Genomic DNA, 21,318 nt, shown 5'->3' with positions numbered 1-21,318 from the left:
CACAATAGAACACAACACAGAACAACAGCAAGAGGAAAGTCACAGTATTAAGATGCAACACAAAAAACAATGTTAAAATACAACACTAAAGAGATTGCAAAATAGTGAGCTAATGTTTGAGTTTATAGTTAGTAGGTGCATGATTGTGTGGATTTAAGCCATTAGATTTTATTTTAGATTTAAAACCAACGAATGTGCATACATACATACATACATACATAATGTCAATACATCTCTACACATGTCCATCTGAACAAACACATATGTATAAAGGGTGTAAATCTCATTTTGTTTTTTCTTCCCTTCTGTACAGGTATAGTTATTTTTTTAATGACGCACATACCTCTATTTTTTATGTTTCTCCATCTTCTTTTCTTTTTAATATTTTACTGTCTATAACAAATTACCTTATGGGATTAAAAACATATATATGTAAAGAGCTGAAGCCGAACATACAGATGAGGGACAAATTGAAGGGAATGAAGTGTCTCAGTAAGATGTTGGGCCGCCACGGAACAGCTTCAGTTCATCCTGACATTGATTCTAAAAGACTGTACTCTGCTTGAGGGATTATTCTAAAAGATATTCTCATTGGGTATTTTTATAATAGTGGACAACACAGTTTAGCATGTCAGTTCAATATTCATTTGTTATGTTCCTCCACTTGTTTATCCAGGTTTTTCCTTTGTCATCAAAATTTTGTCACCTCTGTATGTATTGCTCCAACTACTGTTTAATTTCTACCCTGAAATGACCCTGTTAAATATAACCTGTTTCCAGAGGTGGAAGAAGTATTCAGGTCCTTTACTTAAGTAAAAGTACTAATACTACTCTGTGAAATTACTCCACTACAAGTAAAAGTCCTGCATTCAAACCTTACTGAAGTAAAAGTACATAAGTATCAGCATCAAAATGTACTTAAAGTAGGCAATCAAAAGTAAAAGTACTCGTTATGCAGAATGAATCCACTCAGATTGTTTGATATATTCTAAATATACTATAACATTATTTGCATTGATGCATTTATGTAAGAAGTGTTTTCATTTTGAAAAGACAGGGCTCATTTAATAACTTAATATACCGGACTGCTGTGACAACCAAATTTCCCTTCGGGGATGAATAAAGTAATCTATCTATCTACTGTTATAATATTTGATTTGTAAAAAGTCTTATCACTTTAAATTGATCATATTTCTTTATGTTAAATCTGGACGTGAAAAGTAACTAAAGCTGTCAGCTAAATGTAGTGGAGTAAAAAGTACAATATTTGCCTCAAAATGTAGTGGAGTAAAAGTATGAAGTGACATAAAATGGAAATACTAAGTAAAGTAAAAGTACCTTAAAATTGTACTTAAGTACAGTACTTGAGTAAATGTACTTAGTTACTTTCCACCTCTGCCTGTTTCTAAGGGTTTAAGAAAAGGCCTGGATATTTTTTAGTTGAATACAATTGACTTGACTCCAGACGGAATCGTTCTTCCTGTTGTATTTGTCTCTAAATGTATTTGAAACATGTGATAAATATTCCAAAGTCAGTACTCAACGCTCCTGGGTGTCCTGGCTGAGTGGCAGGCTGATTGTGGTAAAAAACCACAACTCCCATGACCCCTCTGCGGCTCTTGTCAGACGTGACGTCACGATGTCTGCAGCTCGTCTGTGTTGGCTTTGTGCGGAACGACGCGGATATGTTTGGGCGGACAAGTCAGCCTAGGTAACCTTAAATCTCCATCCTCCTGCATCCCGACAGCTAGACTAGAGTCTGTGTGGAGGGCTAGACCTTATAGGTACACAGTCAGGTCAAATATTTAGGATTTACAGCCTTGGAGCGGGCAGAAATGCTTACATTTGCAGTCCTATCTCACCGCAAATTCATGAATTGAAGCTAACTGGGCTACCATTATCAGTGTATCTGTGCTTCTGATTACAGAGGGGTAGTTAAAGACATTTACCAGCATGTTAAAGCATGCTATTTGTTTACTATTCATGCAAATTAAAGGGTTCAGTCTTTGGTTATACACCAGCCTCCAACGGCTGCCTCCATGTCCGCCAGTCTTCTTTTGTAATACAAATGCTTTAACCCCATTCATTCAGTCCTCCCAGCTGTCGCCTGCAAAAAACAGCACTGCTTAAAAACTAATAGTGCTTAATAAAGTAGTTAAATACGTTTGGATTATGCAGCATTACTTAGTTTGGTGGGTTATCTTCAGTAAGTATTCATGAATATGTTGTTGCGGGAGTAATAGAAATTCTCAGATCTAAGTTGTTTGATATACTATGGTTGACTAATAAGAAAATAAGTAAATAAATAATTATAATAATAATAATGCATATTTATTTGACATTAGGTGGCTTTATAGAGAGATATAATTTCTTATTTTTGAAGTGTTGAGCATCAGGGGAGAGGCCTAGAGAAGTATTTTATACTTCAGCCTACTCCCTTTTTTTTCTGAACCAAAATAATATAAGGAAATGCATATTGAATATTAAGTTAACTGGTTCTTATTTCTATCTTATTACTTAAACGGGGCATGTATATGTATAGGGCTTTATATACTGTATGTGTGTAAATGTTTATATGTTTATGTACATCTGTTTAATGGTGTCTATGTGAGTTTACGTGTATGAATATGTATATGCATCTAGCCTACGCTGTTGTAGTTTATGTTGTTTATTTTTTTTCGGTTCGTAAAGAAGAATGAAAGTGCCTGTGTAATTAACAGTCATTCTGTGTGATTTCATAGAAACATAGGAACAAGTGCATTGTGAGAAGCCAAGAGAGGCAAGCAGCCATGCAGAGTCCGACCCAGTCCAAAAACGGGCCAAACCCAGTGACCACAGCAACCACAGAGCAACCAGTGGACCACGAGAGAGAAGCTCAGCCAGCACAGAGAGAACCAGATGCACAAGAAGAAAAAGGGAATGAATCAGCTGCTGCTGTTGGGACTGAAACACTTGTCACGCCACAGGAAAATGGGACAGGGGTACAAACAGAAAAAACACCTGCAGGTGTGGCAGAAACACAGGTAGCGGACAGTGATCCTGCAGGTCAGACACCAGCTAACACTGCAGGGATGGACACAGATTCTGCTTCAAAGCCAAATGCCCCCACAGAACCAGTACCTGACACAAATGCAAATCCTGTTTGTGATCAGAAAAAGGCAAATAAACAGGATAAAGGCAGAATTGATGGGAGGAAATATGTTCCTTCCAAGAAGGCCATGGTAGATCCTCTGAAGATGGACATGTCCAAACCGCTGGTTATGCCTCTCACATGTGAGTATTTTACCTTGTATGTGTGTTGTTATTATATGTTATACCTTTATTAACCAAGCTGGGAGAATAGAATAGAATAGAATAGAATATATCTTTATTGTCTGTTTAACAGAGCAGAAATTTGTCTTTCGACGCGGCTATAAAAATTCAGTGGTGGAATGTAACTAAGTACATTTACTCAAGTACTGTACTTAAGTAAAATTTTGAGGTACTTGTACTTTACTTGAGTATTTCCATTTTATGTAACTTTATACTTCTACTCCACTACATTTAGAGGCAAATGTTGTACTTTTTACTCCACTACATATAGCCAGCAGCTTTAGTTACTTTTCAGATCGGGATTTAACATGAAAAACATGATCGGTTTAAAGTTTAAAGTGACATTTTCTAAATTAGACCTCATAAAAACATATTTAATAGTTAAAATGAGCCCTACCTTGAGAAAATAAAATGCTGCTTATATAAATGCATCAATAATAATCATCAAATCATATATTGAGAATATATTTAACAATCTGAGTGGGGTCATTCTGCAAAACGAGTACTTTTACTTTTGATACTTTAAGTACATTTTGATGCTGATACTTTTGTACTTTTACTGAAGTAAGTTTTGAATGCAGACTTTTGAGACTTTTACTTGTAGTGGAGTAATTTCACAGTGTGGTATTGGTACTTTTACTTAAGTAAGGGATCTGAATACTTCTTCCACCTCTGTAAAAATTCATGCAAAACACACAACAATTACATGAAGTGAGATAAAACAACAACACTTCAGTAAAAACACAACATCAATAAAAAGAATGATGTGGGGTACAGTGTTACCGGCCACTATTTAGTATAGCGACTGCAGATGGTAGAAATTACTTTTTATAAATGTTTTTATGGGCCAGTGGGGAGTGAGAGATGTGTTTATTATTGATTTAGTACTACAAACTCTCCATTATGAAAATTAAAATATAATGGTACTTTAAATCACATTTTGTACTTCAGAGGTTCAGTGTTTTCTCAAATCCCAGCTTATTTTGTGATGTCACTGTTAATACAGTAGTCTATTTCTACAGGGGCATGTTAATTACTGTTGTTTTAGGTTAAATACACAATACTGTACACGGATATTATTGTGATAGTAGTTTTACAAGATGTAATGAGAAGTTAGGAGAAGCAAAAGGTGGAGAGGTAGGGTCTCTTTTCACTATTTTTCCCAGACAAAACTGTATTTGTTGTATGTTGTTTACTAAATGAAGGGGCCTCCAGGGCTTCCTTGTTTTTATTTTGCAAGCTTCTATACTTTCTATGAATATTTGTCTCTTTTCCAAGTATATGATTGTATATCAAGGTTATAATAGTTTTGGATTTTTCATTAGTTTTAGTTTTAATTTCGTTGTGAATTTTTGTCTTCAAATTCAGTTAGTTTTAGTTAGTTTTTAGAGTGAGTTTTCTAGTTTTAGTTTAGTTTTTATTTTTTGAAAATGCTTAGTTTTAGTTTAGTTTTTATTAGTTTTAGTGTTAGTTTTAGTTTTTTTGTAATGGGCTATATGTTGGGTGCCAGATTCAAAGATGTCATAATAAATGTTTCCTTTATTTCCTTTGGTTTATCATCTCAGCCCCAATAATGTTATTAACTCTTACAGTTCTGGGTGTTTTGAATTTTGGTTCTAGTGTAAACATCCCAGTCTCAGTAAACATATTTACCATGTGTTGCATGTTCTAATAGAAACACTGAATTATGAATGAAAAAAGTTAGTTTTGGATTTTTCATTAGTTTCAGTTTTAATTTGTTATTTTGTTGTTGTCATTTTTGGTTTTTAAATTCAGTTAGTTTTAATTAGTTTTTAGAGTGAGTTTGCTAGTTTTAATTAGTTTAAATTTTTTGGAAAATGCTTAGTTTTAGTTTAGTTTTTATTAGTTTTAGTTAGTTTTAGTTTTTTTGTAATGGGGTATTTGTTGGGTTTTAGATTCAGAAAGGTCACGATAAATTTTGCTTTTATTTCCTAAAACCAGATAGATGAAATAGATTTCATATCAATCAAAAAGGTTTACGTATGAAAAAAATTGCCAAAGACGAAAACTAAGGACATTTTCACTATAATTTTAGTTAGTTTTAGTTAGTTTTGTAACCACACAATACAGTTCCAGTTAGTTATCGTTTTTTAAAAACTCTAGTTTTTATTTTTATTTCAGTTAACGAAAATGTTTTTTCAATTCTAGTTTTCCTTATTACGTTAGTTTTCGTTAACTATAATAACCTTGTTGTATATACATGTGCTCTTTTTTCTCTCCAGCTGCTCATCTCTCCCTGCAGTGCAGCGAGTGCCATATAATCTTCAGCGATCACAAGAGTAAAGTGCGTCACCTGAAGTTGAGCCACCCAGCAGAATATGAACAGTGCATCCTGAGGAACGCACATTTCACCTGTTACGTTTGTGACCGACACTTCACAAACTCCACAGAGCTCCTGGTCCACCAGAAAGCCCACACAGAGAAGAAACCCTTCAAGTGTCCGATCTGCAGCCAGGCCTTCAACAAGTCCTCAGAGCTCACCCACCACAAGAAAGTACATTTTGGCCAGGACGGTTACGCCTGCACTGACTGTGGCAAACCGTGCAAAACAATGACGTTACTGAAGTATCACCGGCGCGTTCACACCGGGGAGAGGCCGTACGTGTGCAAGGAGTGTGGGAAAAGATTCACCATGTCAAAAGCTTTGCAGAAACACATGGTGTCACACTCACTGGAGGCTGGAGGAGAGGAGGGGGACACCACGGCTAGAGCACAACTGAAGAAAGATGAAGGTAAGAAAAATGTCTGTTTATTATGATTTATCACAACAACAAATCAAGAAACACAACAACAAATCAAAACACAACAACAAGACAGAAAACACAACGGCAAATCAAGAAACACAACAACAAATCAGGAAACACAACAGCAAAACAGAAAACACAACAACAAATCAAGAAACGCAACAACAAATCAGAAAACACAACGACAAACACAACAAGAAATCAGAAAACACAACGACAAATCAGAAAACACAACAACAAAACAGAAAACACAACAACAAATCAAGAAACACAACAACAAATCAAGAAACATAACAACAAAACAGAAAACACCACAGCAAATCAAAAAACACAATGGCAAATAAAAAACAACAACAAATCAAAAAACACAACGACAAATCAAGAAACACAACAACAAATCAGAAAACACAACAACAAATCAATAAACACAACAACAAAACAGAAAACACAACGACAAATCAAGAAACAACAACAAATCAGAAAACACAACGACAAATCAAAAAACAACGACAAATCAGAAAACACAACAACAAAACAGAAAACACAACAACAAATCAGAAAACACAACAACAAATCATAGTCACTGTATAGGCTGGTGGTCCGTAGTGTTTTTTTGATTTGTCGTTGTGTTTTCTGATTTGTTGTTGTGTTTTCTGATTTGTTGTTGTGTTTTTTTATTTGTCGTTGTGTTCTCTGTTTTGTTGTTGTGTTTTCTGATTTGTCGTTGTGTTTTTTGATTTGTCGTTGTGTTTTCTGATTTGTTGTTGTGTTTTTTGATTTGCCGTTGTGATTTGCACTTCAGGGCCACTGTAGTTTATGGATGTCTTATCATTTTACAAAATTAAAATATCAACATGATTTCAGCTGTGCTGCCAACATGGCTCGAGGGATGACAATGTTAGTTTGTCATGTGGTTCGTCCACAACTTCTGCCTGCCACGAGTCTGAAGTTGTAAGAGAAATATCTTCACGACTATTAAATGGATTGTTATGAAATTTGATACAGACATTAATGTTTCCCCAGCAGAATAAATTGCAATCAGGTGGTTAATCCCATAACTTGTAATGTAGCGCCATCATCAGGTCAAAATTTTAATTTGTCCGGATCATGGTTTATGAATAAATACTTTAGAATTAATAACATTCCCATCAGTGTAAGCTGGACTAAACAAAGAGGGTGGACATGATCAACATTTTACCTGCTGACTCAGCATAAAGTTTTTTTTGGTAATTTTTTTTGATTATTTGGGATGCATGATATATAAACAGAGGTTCTAAGTGCTTAATTTAGATTAGTATAATATGTAGAATGTGAAATTATTTTTGATGTTTTTGCAGCCAATATGTGCTTTTTAAAAAAGTCCCCTTTCTCACGTTTTTTTTTCTTTTTTTTCTTTTGTTTATTTTTCTAAATTGTCCAGTGGATTGAATTACATTTTAAAGTTTTCTTAATTCTAGGGATGGTGAAAGATCTTAATATTGCTGTTGCATTAGAAAAAACAATTTAAAGAAAAAAAATATTATTGAAAATATTATTGTCCTCTTTCTTCTTTTGCCTCTAAATTGTATATCAGTGCATTTTTTAAACTGATATTGTAGTGACCCGATTGCTACTCAAAAAAGATGCCACTATTATGATGAGATCCCGTTTATAGTATTTTACGCGCACAAATGAAATGTCCACTTGACGTATATCCATTAACTCAGTTTATTATAATGTTTCCAAACAAATATATACTTCTTTCTTAAACAAATAAACGTATATTTCCAACGTATACATCACATTTCTGCGGCCAAAAAACTGTGTGCCTCTCAGGCACCTCACCACAAATTAGTCATACACGGTGCCTTATATTAACTCATGACCTCAGAATCCATAATGAGCGCTCTTCTCCACCCGGTGGTGGGTGGTGCAAACAAACAAACAAACAAACAAATAAACAATCAAAGCAAAATGGCTCTTACAGATATCACTCTAGAAAACAAGTTGTATCTGTCTGGTAGCTTGTGCTGTGCATTATATGGAATATTACATCAATAATAATGCAATAATGCATCACAACTGTTCTTCTTTTTTTGTCTTCAGGTGCTCCTACAGTGAAGTATCCTTGTTCTGTATGCAAGGCCACTTTCAAGAGTACCAAGACGCGTCTACATCACTTAAAAACGAAGCACAATTTATCTGCTGCAGCCAGTAAGGCTCTTTCTGCTGGACTGCAGGTGAAACAGAGCACACCCATCATCACTCCAATATCTATTTCCCAACCTGCACTGCTACAAGTGGAGCCCAATGGACCCCTGCAAAAAGTTGATGCCAATATAGACACAGAGCAAATTCGCAGACTTATTGAATCTTTGGGAAATGTGCAGAAAGTAAACCAGGTAGTCATCCTGGGGCAGGTGCCGCCTCATGCCCCGCCACTGGAGGTGCAGCAGATACCACAACTGGCAGAAACAGTGAATTTGAATCTAAGTCCACCGCAGATAGACTTTATCGGACTGAAAGAGACTGAATCTAAGATAGTTGAACTGGACCATTTAAACAACACATGTGATGCAATGGAGCAAACCATCATACTGGAACCTATTACACCAGATGGACAATTGGAAAATCCCTCTTTCTCAGAACTGGGTTCCCACATAGCAGCAGATGAAAACATAGAGCTAACACTTGTTCCGGCTGATCATACAGAGGGAGAGGTGATGCATCAGATCCTTCACCACCCCGATATTACTACAATTCAGTCTGATCCTGTGGATCAAATAGTTTATCAGAGTGAAGAAGAGCAAAACCTGGAGCAAACAGTCATATTAGAACTGATACCAACGGTTGAGCTGGAACAATCACAAACCCAAACGGTCCCAGAAAATGAAATCCCGTCCTCTGACCTGGCCCCAATCACTGAGGAGGAGAAGACGTCAGATCAGACTGTTTTAGATGAGAGCAGCCTGTCAGATCCACCACTAATGACTACAGTTGAGCTGGAGCTGACATCTTTACAAGCAGGCCTTACTTCTTGTCCTTTAGTTCCACCAGACACACTCACACAGACTCCAAGTCAATCTGAAAGTAAACTGGTTGATCCACAGGTGCATACAGTTCCTCTAGATCAGGATGTGATGGATGAAGCCGCACCACAAGAAACACAGGAACAATCAGAACAAGAACCATCTGAAAAATTGCTAATAGAAAGCAAGGAAGGTCAGGAACAACTGAACCCGTCTGAAGTAGAGAATCCACTTCCTCAGGAAGAGGTTCCATCACACTCACAGACCAAGCGGACGTCAAAGACGTCAGAGGTTCCAGTCAATGTAATGTCAGCTCAAGAACTAGTGAAAGTTCGGAAAAGAAAGCCGACTAGTGCGTACATCTTTTATGATGATTTTCAAATGGATGCCCGAGCAGCCAAACGGCAAAGGACAAGGAAGTCTCACCTTGTTGTTAAATTTGGTCCACAAACCAAAGACATGAAGAACAAGAGGCAGAAGAAGCCGTCACAGCAGCGTCAGCCAACACAGAAAGAAGTGATAAGAGGTAAAACACCACAAACAAATCTCTCAGAGAAAAACGTACCATCACAGAAGAAGGGAAGAAAGGGGAAAAGGGACACGAAAGCGGGGCATTTGGAATCTGCTGCTAAAATAAAATGCCCTTCATCAACCAAGGAGCCAGAGGTGCAACCACTCAAAGAGGATACAAGAAAAACTAAAATGAAAAAGCATAAAGAAGTAGCCAGGGAGGGTGTGATGCACAAAACGGTAGCCTCACCTGTATTTAAAAAGAAAAAACAAACCAAAATAAAGCAAAAAGTTCAGCCCAAGACTGCAAAGGATGGGGAGCGAAAGAAAAACATGGCAAAAGAAGAAAATGTCAACACGAAACCAGCCTCAGCAGACACGCCTGGACCACATGTGACACAAGATGTTCTGCTTCTACTGAAAGGTCATAAACAGCCGCAACTGAAAGTTTACAAGTTAGACCCTTCAAAGGCTTCAACTCATGAGGCCCAAACAATGTCCCAACAGAACAAAGACAAACTCAAACACTCAACAAGCGAGTCTACAAATAATCTCACAGCAGAGGAGAAGAAAAAAGGAGGAAGAACCAAAAAAACCCAGAAAGGTCTTTCATTGTTGTCCTCGCTACAGGTTCCTCATCAGTCACCTGAGACGCTGCCCGCCAAGCCAAAGACCACCAGGAAACGTAAAGCCTCCTCAAAAGTGGAGACTGAAGGAGTGATAACTTCTCATTCCAAGCGTGCCTTAGAGTGTAAGGATTGCGGCGAGAGGTTTAGTGAAGTTGCATCCCTTCAGAAGCACAAGACGGTGCACATCGTAGAGAGTCCTGGTCTCACATACACCAATGGGAACATCTTCGAAGGCGTCTCCCAGTCGGATCTTTATCAGCTTCCCAAACAGCACGATAAGGTGGTTGAGGTGATGAACGCTGCTACCGACTGGGATACTGAACCTGAAATGGCGGTGGAGGAAAGAGAGCGAAGTGTCTCTTTTCCAGCTTTGATCCCATCGCCGTCGTTACCCGTTTCTCCCTTAGATGTCAAAATCGGTGCAGATGAAAATAAGACTGGAAGTAAAACAGGAGCAGGTGATCAATCTTTGTCAGAGATTCACTCGCCATCGGATCAAATCAAAGCCAGTGAGACCTCTTCATCTGAATCTCCTTTAAATACCTCTGTTGGGATAAAGAGTTTGGAGACAGGAAAGCCTTTAGCATCAGATGAGGACAAGCAAGAAGAAGGAGCCCAGAGCAATCACTTAGAATCTGAAGTCCAGGGAACCATGGATGAAGACATTAAAGAGGATTTACTTCTCGAGGTGGATTTAGTGACTGTCGGGGAGCAGAATGAGAGAGATGAACCAACCTCTCATGGAGACACTGTTCCTCAAAATGAATCAAATGCCTGCAACTCTGAGGGTGGAATCACTGACAAACTTCCTGCGCAAGTTAGTGATGAAACATCATCTGGTACCAGTCGAACTTCACACACTGTGTCATGCTCCACTCATCAAGTGGAGATCAAAGAGGAGGAGGAAGAACTGTTAGTCCAGAGGAAGAAAGAAGGAGGGAAAGGGGCAGTTCTGAGGAACGCTATAAGGGGCAGGAGAAGAGGAGCGGGACGTCTGAAACGGGACACGATGTCAAAGAGAGTTTCAGTCGGAGATACAATCAGAGGAACAGAATCGGAGAAAGAACAGGATGAATGTCAGGTACTTTATGAAAGGCGTCCCATCGGCTCTGATTCAGAAGTGAATGACGACGGTGAGACCGGCACAAAGAAATCTTCACAGCTGGAGACCAACACAGCTGCTGCTGCTGCAGCATTGGTGCCCTCTACATTAGAAGAATCTCCTGGAGAACAGCTTCTGTTTCAGCTGCAGTCATCGAGTGTTGGGGAGGCGACGAATGTAGAGGAACATGACCGGGATGCTGACCAGTCTCCAGGTATTATACTTGAAAAGGTCCTCAACAGCAGACAGAGAGCGACTGCTGACAAGGAGCCGAGCCTGATGACGGTGAGGGACAATCACAGCCAGGTGAGATGCCAGGTGTATCAATAAATTCCATAAAATAATAAAATAATACACGTTCAAACCAAACACAGAGCAAAACAAAAATTTGTGCTGGGTGAAAACCAGCCGATCCTCAGAAAACAAACATTTAAAAGTGCTTGTCGTCTTGCAGAAAGACCTGACAAAGCATGAATTCACACTTTAGATTGCATTTGGTGTCCTTTTGATTTTTGAAAAAAAAAAATGCTCTTATTCTTTTCTCTTCTTTTCTTCTCTAAAATATAGCACTCCTTTTAGCGATGACAGTTAGCTCTTAAAGTTCTGTACTTACTTGATTCCTGTGGTCTGTGTCTAGTACCATCAGGTTGAATGCACTTATTGTAAGTCGCTTTGGACAAAAGCGTCTGCTAAATGACATGTAATGTAATGTAATGTTTGTTGTAGCAAAACAAATATAATGTGAGGCTTTGCTTTTGGTATGAACGCAGCATAACAATGAGTAATGAGTTTAACATGCAGCATTTGTTGTAGTTCCAGGGTTTGGACAGCATGAATGCTGAGAATGAAGCCACTGGGAGGCAGGAAATCAAGGTAGAAGAGAATATCTCAGATCCACTGGTTGCCCCCGCCTGTGGAAACAGACAAAGTGCAGGTGTGCAGCCGCAGCAGCATCGTGATATAAGGAGCGTTCTGGTGAAAGAGGAGCGCAGCCTGGTGCTGAATGAGGCGGCGCAGGGCAGCGGACACATCAGGTGGAATGTGGAGCCGGTCAACGCTGAAAACACCTCTAGTCCATGTAAGTATTGGGAATTTTTTGGGAAACACTTTTATTTGCTTTTCCTTCCTGAGAGAAAGAAGATCGTTGTCTTTGCATTTGGTGTGGAGCTGTAGACGGGGAATTAATTCAGCTAAACTTAGAAAAGCATTAAGACTGGAAGCGATTATGCACAAATATGATCATCTTAGAGCAGACCTGGGCAATGGGCGGCCCGCGTGAGGTTACCCAGAAATTAGAAATCAATATAACCGCAGTGCTTTTATTTTGAAAAAAATAGCAAACATTATCATTAGAGCTAACAAGCACTTTTACAATAGTTAAGACAACAAATATAGCCACTAATATATATGACAGAATAAAATAAACTTTAACAAACCTTGTGTCCTGTCAGTCAGCCACTATAGAAGCCTTTTTCATACTTTATATCAACTTTATATGAATTACTACGCACTCGTTATTATTTACCGTTCATTTTTTCATTTAACCGTTCCACCTGTTATTTCCTGTCACTACCTTTCAAAATTAAAGCACCCGTTTTACACTGGACGACACCTTTTAAAAATAAAAGCATCACAACATTGTAAAACACCTTGAAAATGTACAAACATGAAAAAACAAGCTTTGTAATACAAAAACATAAATATGAACCTTGCTAAAGGTCATTTACAGTTGTGTTTAAAATAAATGGAATAGTGATATAGTGATTGGAGTATTTACTACTTTTTACTGCTACATTTGATTTACTCCACATTAACAGTCTTATCATAACATGTATTCCTATCAGTAGCAGCTCAAAACCAGATAATTTACTGTATTTTATAAAGCGATTACATTAATATTGAGCAGAATTTAGTTCAGAGTTTTGGTCCGGCCCCTGCAACCTTCGTGGTATTGGTCATGTGGCCCCTTGGGAAAATGAATTGCCCCCCCCTGTCTTAGACAAAGATAGGAGCTTTATTGTATTAAAATTAACTATTTTTGGGCTCAGCTGCCAGGGAGCTCTCTGTCTTTGTCAAACAACCAGAAGAATGTGATTTGTTTTGTGACACTGTTAGCGAGAAGAATAATTCTGCTGAACTGGAAACAAAAAAATCCTCCTATCAGTCTATCAAACTTTAATGAATGATATAATGAAACATTAAAAAAAATAAAAATAAAATTCACCCTGAGAGGTAAGACGGATACCTTTTACACAGTATGGCAGCCATTTATGGATTATTATACTAAATATAACCCCATGAAAAATTGACAAATGTAAATTTTGGAAAACTTGACATCCTCGGAGTTGTATTATTAATATTTAAATCTATTTTATTTGTAAACCTTATTTTTGTTTTGATATTTGATTTGACTCCACCTAGGTTTTTTGTTTTGTTTTGTTTTGTTTTTTGTTTTGTGTTTTTTTTATTGCTTTTATTTTTCTACTATCATTCTGTTCTTTCGTGTTGATTTTTTTTTTTTTTTTAACTTTATTGCCTTTATGCACATTTACAGACAATTAACATCACAAAGGAAAACAAATCAAAACATCTTGAGATTGGGTTTCATCTGTCACACAAATGGCACTGTAAAGGGTATTACACATATTTTATCTGGTTCTGTATTCCAAAAAAAAGAAAAAAATTATAATAAATAAATAAATAAAAAGGGCTAATTTAGATAATAATAGTGTATAAGAGTCTTAAGCAATATAGTCTGTAACTGGGGCCCACCTTCTCATAACATGTTGATTTTAAGCATAAATAAACATGTACATTCTTTATTTTTGTATGTGAACGAAAGAAAAAAAACCCAATAAAGAGAAGTTCGAAAAAATTTTTTTACTATTTTTCAGCTGACCTAGTCACCTACTAGCTTGAACTTTGTTGGGTGAAGATTACATATATGTGTTGGAAAATGCACTTATTGACAGCCTGTGAATCATTGAGGGTTTTATCTTTTCAGAGATTCATGTTTTTGGCTTTTCACTTTCAGTAATGGAGAGTTGGGAGACAACAAGTGAGCGTCGTATCAGCCCTGAATTCAACGCCAACCAGTGCATCTTCTACCCAGTGAAGGAGGAGGACAGGGAGGTTTTACTGGGAGCTGCTGCTCAGACCAACACTGGGAATTTACCAGCGGGGGCATCCAGTGAAGCCCAGCAGACAGAACATCAAGCAGCAGATAGTGTTACAAGTAAGTAGTTGTCTTTTCTAGTGATATCTCTCTTGACCAAAGATTATAGGAAGATGTTTTGGGGTTTTTTAAACTTTCACTTTTCATTGAAAAAACAAAACACAAACATACAGTACAGGCCAAAAGTTTGGACACACCTTCTCATTCAATGCGTTTCCTTTATTTTCATGACTATTGACATTGTAAATTCATCAAAACTATGAATGAACACATATGGAATTATGTACTTAACAAAAAAAGTGTGAAATAACTGAAAACATGTCTTATATTCTAGTAAGCAAAGGGTGGTTACTTTGAGGAATCTAAAATACAAGACATGTTTTCAGTTATTTCACACTTTTTTTGTTAAGTACATAATTCCATATGTGTTCATTCATAGTTTTGATGCCTTTTGGGTCATTTTGTGTCTTTTTTTAGTCATTTTGTGTCTTTTTTTGTCATTTTGTGTCTTTTTTTGGTCATTCTGTGTCTTGTTTTAGTCATTTTGTGTCTTTTGGTGTCTTTTTTGTCATTTTGTGTCTTTTTTTAGTCCTTTAGTCCAACATAAAATGTGATTTTGAATCTTTTTTTTACTTTCAAAACACTATCATGCTCAATAAAGAATTTTAAATGTTGCAAATGTGCATTCATTTCAGAGTACACTGAGACATTAAACTGCATAATTTTCAATTAAATTCTGGAAAAGTTGGTGTGTTCTAAAACTTTTGACCAGTAGTGTATATAACACTGAAACTGAGATCAGGCTGCATATTGATTATTGAATTGATTGCTGCTATAATGTCTTCCCAATAAAATGAAATTATAGGACATTCCCAGAATATGTGAAAATGTCCAGCTGACATATTACCACATCCTCTGATTCTGGGAGTTATAAAGGATCTTAGTGTGTTTTTCCATGATTATAGGAAGATGTTTATGTTTGATCTGTTAACAACAGATGAAGGGAGCCTTTCTTCATCAGACCACCAAGAAATGAGAGGAAGACGACTTGTGTCAGAACCAGGAGCCAGTCACTCTGCAGAGGGACAAGGTTTGTTTTCATTTAAAAATGAGCCATGTTTGTATCTGCTTGTTTAACGTCTTCAAGCCACTTATTAAAAATCTTCATCATACTTGATAAACCTGTCTGTATGAAATCTTTTTTTCAGTGGAGGCAGACGCTGAGTGGCAGCATCCAGCAGAGCTCCGGGACTTTCTCCTGCAGAGTTCTGATGAAGAGGACTTGGATGGTTGTGAATTGTCTGATCCTCAGCTGGACTCTGAAGCAGAAATTATGTCCTATTTCTACAAGAACCCAACACACAGCTCTCGGCAGCCGGATGAAACGTCACAAAAGTACAGTGAATTTTCACAGAGCACTGCTAAAGATAAAAGGTTTCTGTCATTTTTCTGAAAGGTATACTATGCAGGAAATTCTGCTTATTGTGTCAAAATTCAAACTCCTCCTCCCCTGTTTGAGAAAAGCATTCCCCAGATCCTTTCGAGTTTTGGAAAACTTTGTCCGCTTGGCCCTCACCTTCCTATATTTGAGCTTTGTAAGGGTTGTGTCTACCATTTATCATAGCATAATTCCCAAAGAGTGACACCTAGAAAAGTCCAGAACACGGCAAAATGAAAATAAAATACAACACAAACACTTCTAGTACGTCATAAGTGAAGATTTAGGAAAATCCTGCATGGAATACCTTTAAGATTCAATAATTTTGTCATACTGTGTGGAAATTATATTTCATTGGGAATGTTTAGACCAGGGGTGTCAAACTCAAATACACAATGGGCCAAAATTTAAAACTTGAATAAAATCGCGGGCCAACATTGAACAAATAAACCTTTTAATATATACCAAACATGTTTTGCTTTAACATTAATTATGGAACCAGCAACACTTATAAACATACAATATATAACTAAATAGTGCAGACATGCAAAATCAAATTTCAAATAAAAAACACATCAATGCCATTAATTTACAATAATAATATAATAATTTGGTATTGCCTCCAGAGTTTGACACCCCTGGTTTAGGGCACGATTCAAGATTTTGGAGATTAACATGTTTGTTTATTCCTTTTTCTTCCTGTTTCTCCCTTTGAAGTTTGCCAACTTCAGCAAGTCAACTCCAAACACCAAGAGAGGAAATCAGGCCCAAACAGCCCATCGACTACTTCTCCAAGTATTTTGGTTGGGATACCTGGGTAGAAATTGCTAATTGCACAAATAAACAGTCCAACATGCCCAAACCTGTAACAGCCAAAGAGGCAGCGCAGTTTGTTGGGATCCACATTGCAATGGGAACTTTAAAGGTTTGTGCTCTGTTTTTTTGGATGTTTATTTGGTTCTGTTAGTCAGACGCACAACCACTAAAAGTTTATTTGGTCTCTTGTTTTTTTTTCAGTTTCCCAGTCCGAGGCTCTACTGGGAGGACTTGACTAAGGTGCCTTTGATTGCTGATGCCATGCCACTTCCCCGTTTCCTGCAGCTGTGTCGCATGTTGAAGCTTGCCCCGAAGGATCCAGTCGACGGTAATGTTCAGACAAGAAGACATCATAGTGACTCTCAAAATGCACAACAAGGTGAAACTCTTCCAAGCATGCCAAGTGAAACCTGTCAGCATGTAACAAACAGCTCAGAAACACAGACCGACCCTCTGTGGAAAGCTCGGCCATTATTGTCCCGTTTCAAAGCAGGCTGCCAGTCACTGAGACAAGAGGGGGATGATTATGCAGTTGACCAATATCCACTTCCTTTGACGGGGAAAACGCACAATAAGACTCTGTCTCTTTATTGCACAACATTAATTGGATTCGGCGGTTTGCTCTTACATGTGGATCTGAAGTTGGGTCAGTCCGGCAAAGAAGATGCTGTAGAAAAAATGGTCCCCAAAGGCAGCATGGTGTTTCTTTGCAAGCAGGAGCTCTCCACCCCGGCTATGCTGGAGCGGCTGTTAGTGGCTGGGGTCCACGGTGCAGGACGGGTCGGAGGGGCCCGAGGACAGATCGGAGACGAGTTCGTGAGCTCCGACGGGAAGCTGATGCTACGCAGATCACACTGCGGCTTCATACTTTCTACCGCAGGGAACGGCCAGAGGAACATGGCGTCCCTCACCGACAACTTCGAGAAAGCTCAGATGTCTGCTCGTCTCAACAGAGATCTGCAGAAACTTTACTCCATCCCTCTCACTGCCTCCGCCCCGACCTGCTGGCCTCAAGCCGTGCTCTGGTACCTGACGGACCTGGCTCTGGTTAACTCCTGGCTCCTGTACAGGAAGCACCACAGGGCAGCATCTGCACCTTTGACTCTCATGGCCTTCAGACTGGAAGTGTCCAAGGTTCTGATCCTCTCCAGCGGCGCTGACACCCAGGACTCTGCTCCCCCTCAGCCCCCTAAAGAGAAAGCTCCTGCAGCAAATAAACCCCCAACTCCCAGCCTGGTGGTGGAGAGTCCTCTGCCAGATGCAGCCACGCGGTACGATGGGTCAGGCCACTGGCCCGAGCAGCTCGGGGAGGCAGAAGGAGGCAGGTGTCGCTATGGAGACTGTCAGAGAACATCTCGAGTGCTTTGCCTTAAGTGCTGCGTCTTTCTTTGTATCTCACGCAACCACAACTGCTTTTTAAATTTCCATAACCAAGGGAGTTTGGGAAAAGAGTAGTTTCTACTACAGTTCACCCATTATTTTTTACACATGTTCCTTTCTGGTTTAACCCATTGAGGCCTGAAAAACTTCAACGCTGGGTGATTTTAAAATAAGCCTCTAATTTTCTGGAAATTCTGGAAAAATTTCTCAAAAAAAAAGTGTCAACTCTTCTACTAAATAATAGATTTTTCAGCCTCTGTAACAAGGTTATTATAGTTAACGAAAACTAACGAAATAACGAAAACTAGAATTGAAAACACATTTTCGTTAACTGAAATAAAAATGAGAGTTTATAAAAAACGATAACTAACTGAAACTGTATTTTGTGGTTACAAAACTAACTGAAATTATAGTGAAAATGTCCTTAGTTTTAGTCTTTGTCAACTTTTTTCATACGTAAACCTTTTTGGTTGATATGAAATCAATTTCATCTATCTGGTTTTATGACTTAGTAAACTTATTGGGGCTGAGATGGATCAGACAAAGGAAATAAAGGCAACATTTATTGTGACCTTATTGAATCTGGCACTCAACAAATACCCCATTCCAAAAAAACTAAAACTAATAAAAACTAAACTAAAACTAACACTAAAACTAATAAAAACTAAACTAAAACTAAGCATTTTCCAAAAAATAAAACTAATCAAAACTAGCAAACTCACTCTAAAAACTAATTAAAACTAACTGAATTTGAAAACAAAAATTGACAACGAAATTAAAACTAAAACTAATGAAAAATTCAAAACTATTATAACCTTGCTCTGTAGCAGGTAGAAATGAAATTCAAAAAGTATTTGAGAGCTTATACAAATACTACAAAACAACGTATCCGCTTTCCAGGCTTCAATGGGTTAAAATGTAACTGTCATTTTGTTGTATGAACTCCAGCTAATCAAAAAATAGTATTATCTCCTCCGCCCATGCAACTTGTCCATGATGCCTTTTTAATGGTAGTAGTATTCTTTTGATGAATTATTTGTGCTGCAGTTTTTAATAAAATCAAATGCTTTGTGGTGTGGCTTTTTATGTCATTGAGCGTAAAAATAAATTTGCCTTCATGAAGGAAATGTAAAATATATATATATACAGAGCCATATTCCTTGTGCTGCAAATATGATTTTGACATTGCAGTTACCTTGATTTTTTTTTTCTATTTAATTTACCCAGAGAATTTACATTCCATGATGAGCCTGTTTTTGGCTTTTTGAAGCTAAACATTATTTATTGAATTTCACAAACAATAAAGACAGATGAAAAATACCATGCATTGTTATGTTGTTTTTGTGTTTTCCTGCTATTAAATGTTAACAACAAAGTTTTTTCACATTAGACATTTCGACTTGTTAAATTAAATTAAAGAAAAACGAATTTACAACAGCACTGTTCTATTTAAGTTTCTCAGTAAGCCAATAAGCCATTAACAATACGAAGACTCCAAATGCAATTCAGCTATCATTCATGTTATTATTGACATGTTTTTTATACTGTGAAAATGTTTTAATAAAGATAAATTTCTTCATGAAACCTCTTCTACTCATTCAAAAAGCAGTGTTACTAGGACTACACCAATATGTAACAAATTGATACAGTGAATTAGTGGTAAATAAATTCAATACTTCTATACAGATATGTTATTATTCTACAGGGATATGATCTTAGAGAACATGGTGTGAATTGTGTTTGGTTTGTGTGCTTGTTTACACACGCATTTTACTATAAGGAAGGTAAACAAAACAATTACAGCACAGTGAATGAAAACAATGAGTACTTTTCACCAAGTTGTTTATGGTCACGTGACCGAGATCCACCATAGAAACAGAGTGAATAGAAAAGGAGGAAAGTTCAAATCCATGTCCATGCTATATACAGGTTAGCTGCTCTTTCATGCTGTGTTTGTAGCTGATTAAATCACTTCTTTAAAGTATATTAACAGGCACTGTAACATTTTGAATCATATGTCTATTAATGTAATACGTGCAAAAAAAAGGTGTATGTTTTGAGCACACATAAAGTGCAGCTTTGTGTCAGCGATGGAATAACTATGTTGTTTTTTTATTTAAGTGTTTTGTTTAAACATTATTAATAACAACATATATATTTTTTTAACTTTATTAAAGCAACATGGTGCAATACAAGACAATACACCAACAAAATGCCATCAGGGGGTTTCGACAATACAGAAATTTTTATACAAAAACATTGTAAAGTGTTCATAAATTCAAACTTTTTATAGCTTTCTTGTTGGTATATTTCTTAATAGGCCTAGACTTAATATATTGTTTGGCAAGAAAGAGGTTTTTGATTAATGTGACGACATTTATGGATATGCCATTTGGCTAATTGTATCATGAGATTTATGATATTGTTTTGTTTTTCTTTAGCAGAAGGAAAGTCAGTGAAACCAAACAGTATATGTTCAACGCACAGGGACAAATGAGGTTCAATCGATAATCAATCAATCAAAATCTTCCCATAATTTAGTTGAGAAAGGGCAATACCAAAATACAAAATAAATGAAAAACATATTCAGGGTGTCTTTCTGAAATCGTTGTAAAAAAAAAACAACTTTAGATGGGTAAATTCTGTGAATTATCTTAAAAGATACTTCTTTAACCTTATTATTGATTATATATCTAGCAGGTTAATTCCAGATCTTTTTCCAGTTAAGGTTATTAATAGGCCTAGACTTAATATATTGTTTGGCAAGAAAGAGGTTTTTGATTAACGTGACGACATTTATGGATATGCCATTTGGCTAATTGTATCATGAGATTGATGATATAGTATTATTTTTCTTTAGCAAAAGGAAAGTCAGTGAAATCAAACAGTATATGTTCAAAGCACAGGGACAAATGAGGTTCAATCGATAATCAATCAATCAATCAATATCATCCCATAATTTAGTTGAGAAAGGGCAATACCAAAATAAATGAAAAACATATTCAGGGTGTCCTTCACAGAAAGAGCAGTTTAAGTCTGTCTTTCTGAAATCGTTGTAAAAAAAAAACTTTAGATGTGTAAATTCTGTGAATTATCTTAAAAGATACTTATTCAACCTTATTATTGATTATATATCTAGCAGGTAAATTCCAGATCTTTTTCCAGTTAAGGTTATTAATAAGG

General features: G+C 37.1%; 2 protein-coding genes across 2 annotated transcripts in view; one reads left to right on the top strand and one right to left on the bottom strand.

Moving 5' to 3' along the window:
• Positions 1 to 21,318, bottom strand: part of LOC131975753 (trypsin-3) — a 641,927-nt gene that overhangs the window by 31,532 nt on the left and 589,077 nt on the right. The gene's annotated exons all lie outside the window — the stretch shown is intronic.
• LOC131975713 (uncharacterized) lies at positions 1,656 to 19,455 on the top strand. Its single transcript, XM_059338455.1, has 10 exons — positions 1,656 to 1,711; positions 2,742 to 3,273; positions 5,556 to 6,065; positions 8,163 to 11,632; positions 12,140 to 12,404; positions 14,361 to 14,561; positions 15,499 to 15,591; positions 15,710 to 15,896; positions 16,657 to 16,864; positions 16,957 to 19,455. The coding sequence occupies exons 2-10, from the start codon at positions 2,790 to 2,792 to the stop codon at positions 18,208 to 18,210; spliced, it is 6,672 nt and encodes a 2,223-aa protein (XP_059194438.1). The 5' UTR covers positions 1,656 to 1,711; positions 2,742 to 2,789; the 3' UTR covers positions 18,211 to 19,455.

This window comes from Centropristis striata, chromosome 8 (assembly GCF_030273125.1).
Source record: "Centropristis striata isolate RG_2023a ecotype Rhode Island chromosome 8, C.striata_1.0, whole genome shotgun sequence".
In the NCBI taxonomy this organism is placed as follows: Eukaryota; Metazoa; Chordata; class Actinopteri; order Perciformes; family Serranidae; genus Centropristis; species Centropristis striata.
Note: the sequence above shows the minus strand (reverse complement) of the source record. Positions and strands in the feature narration are given on the sequence as shown.

Bases quoted from the DNA above. Each gene is read 5' to 3' on its own strand.
- LOC131975713 (XM_059338455.1), top strand. From the start codon at position 2,790: ATGCAGAGTCCGACCCAGTCCAAAAACGGGCCAAACCCAGTGACCACA. The intron at 6,066-8,162 runs GTAAGAAAAATG...TTTTGTCTTCAG, and splicing joins ACAACTGAAGAAAGATGAAG to GTGCTCCTACAGTGAAGTAT. The intron at 16,865-16,956 runs GTTTGTGCTCTG...TTTTTTTTTCAG, and splicing joins TTGCAATGGGAACTTTAAAG to TTTCCCAGTCCGAGGCTCTA.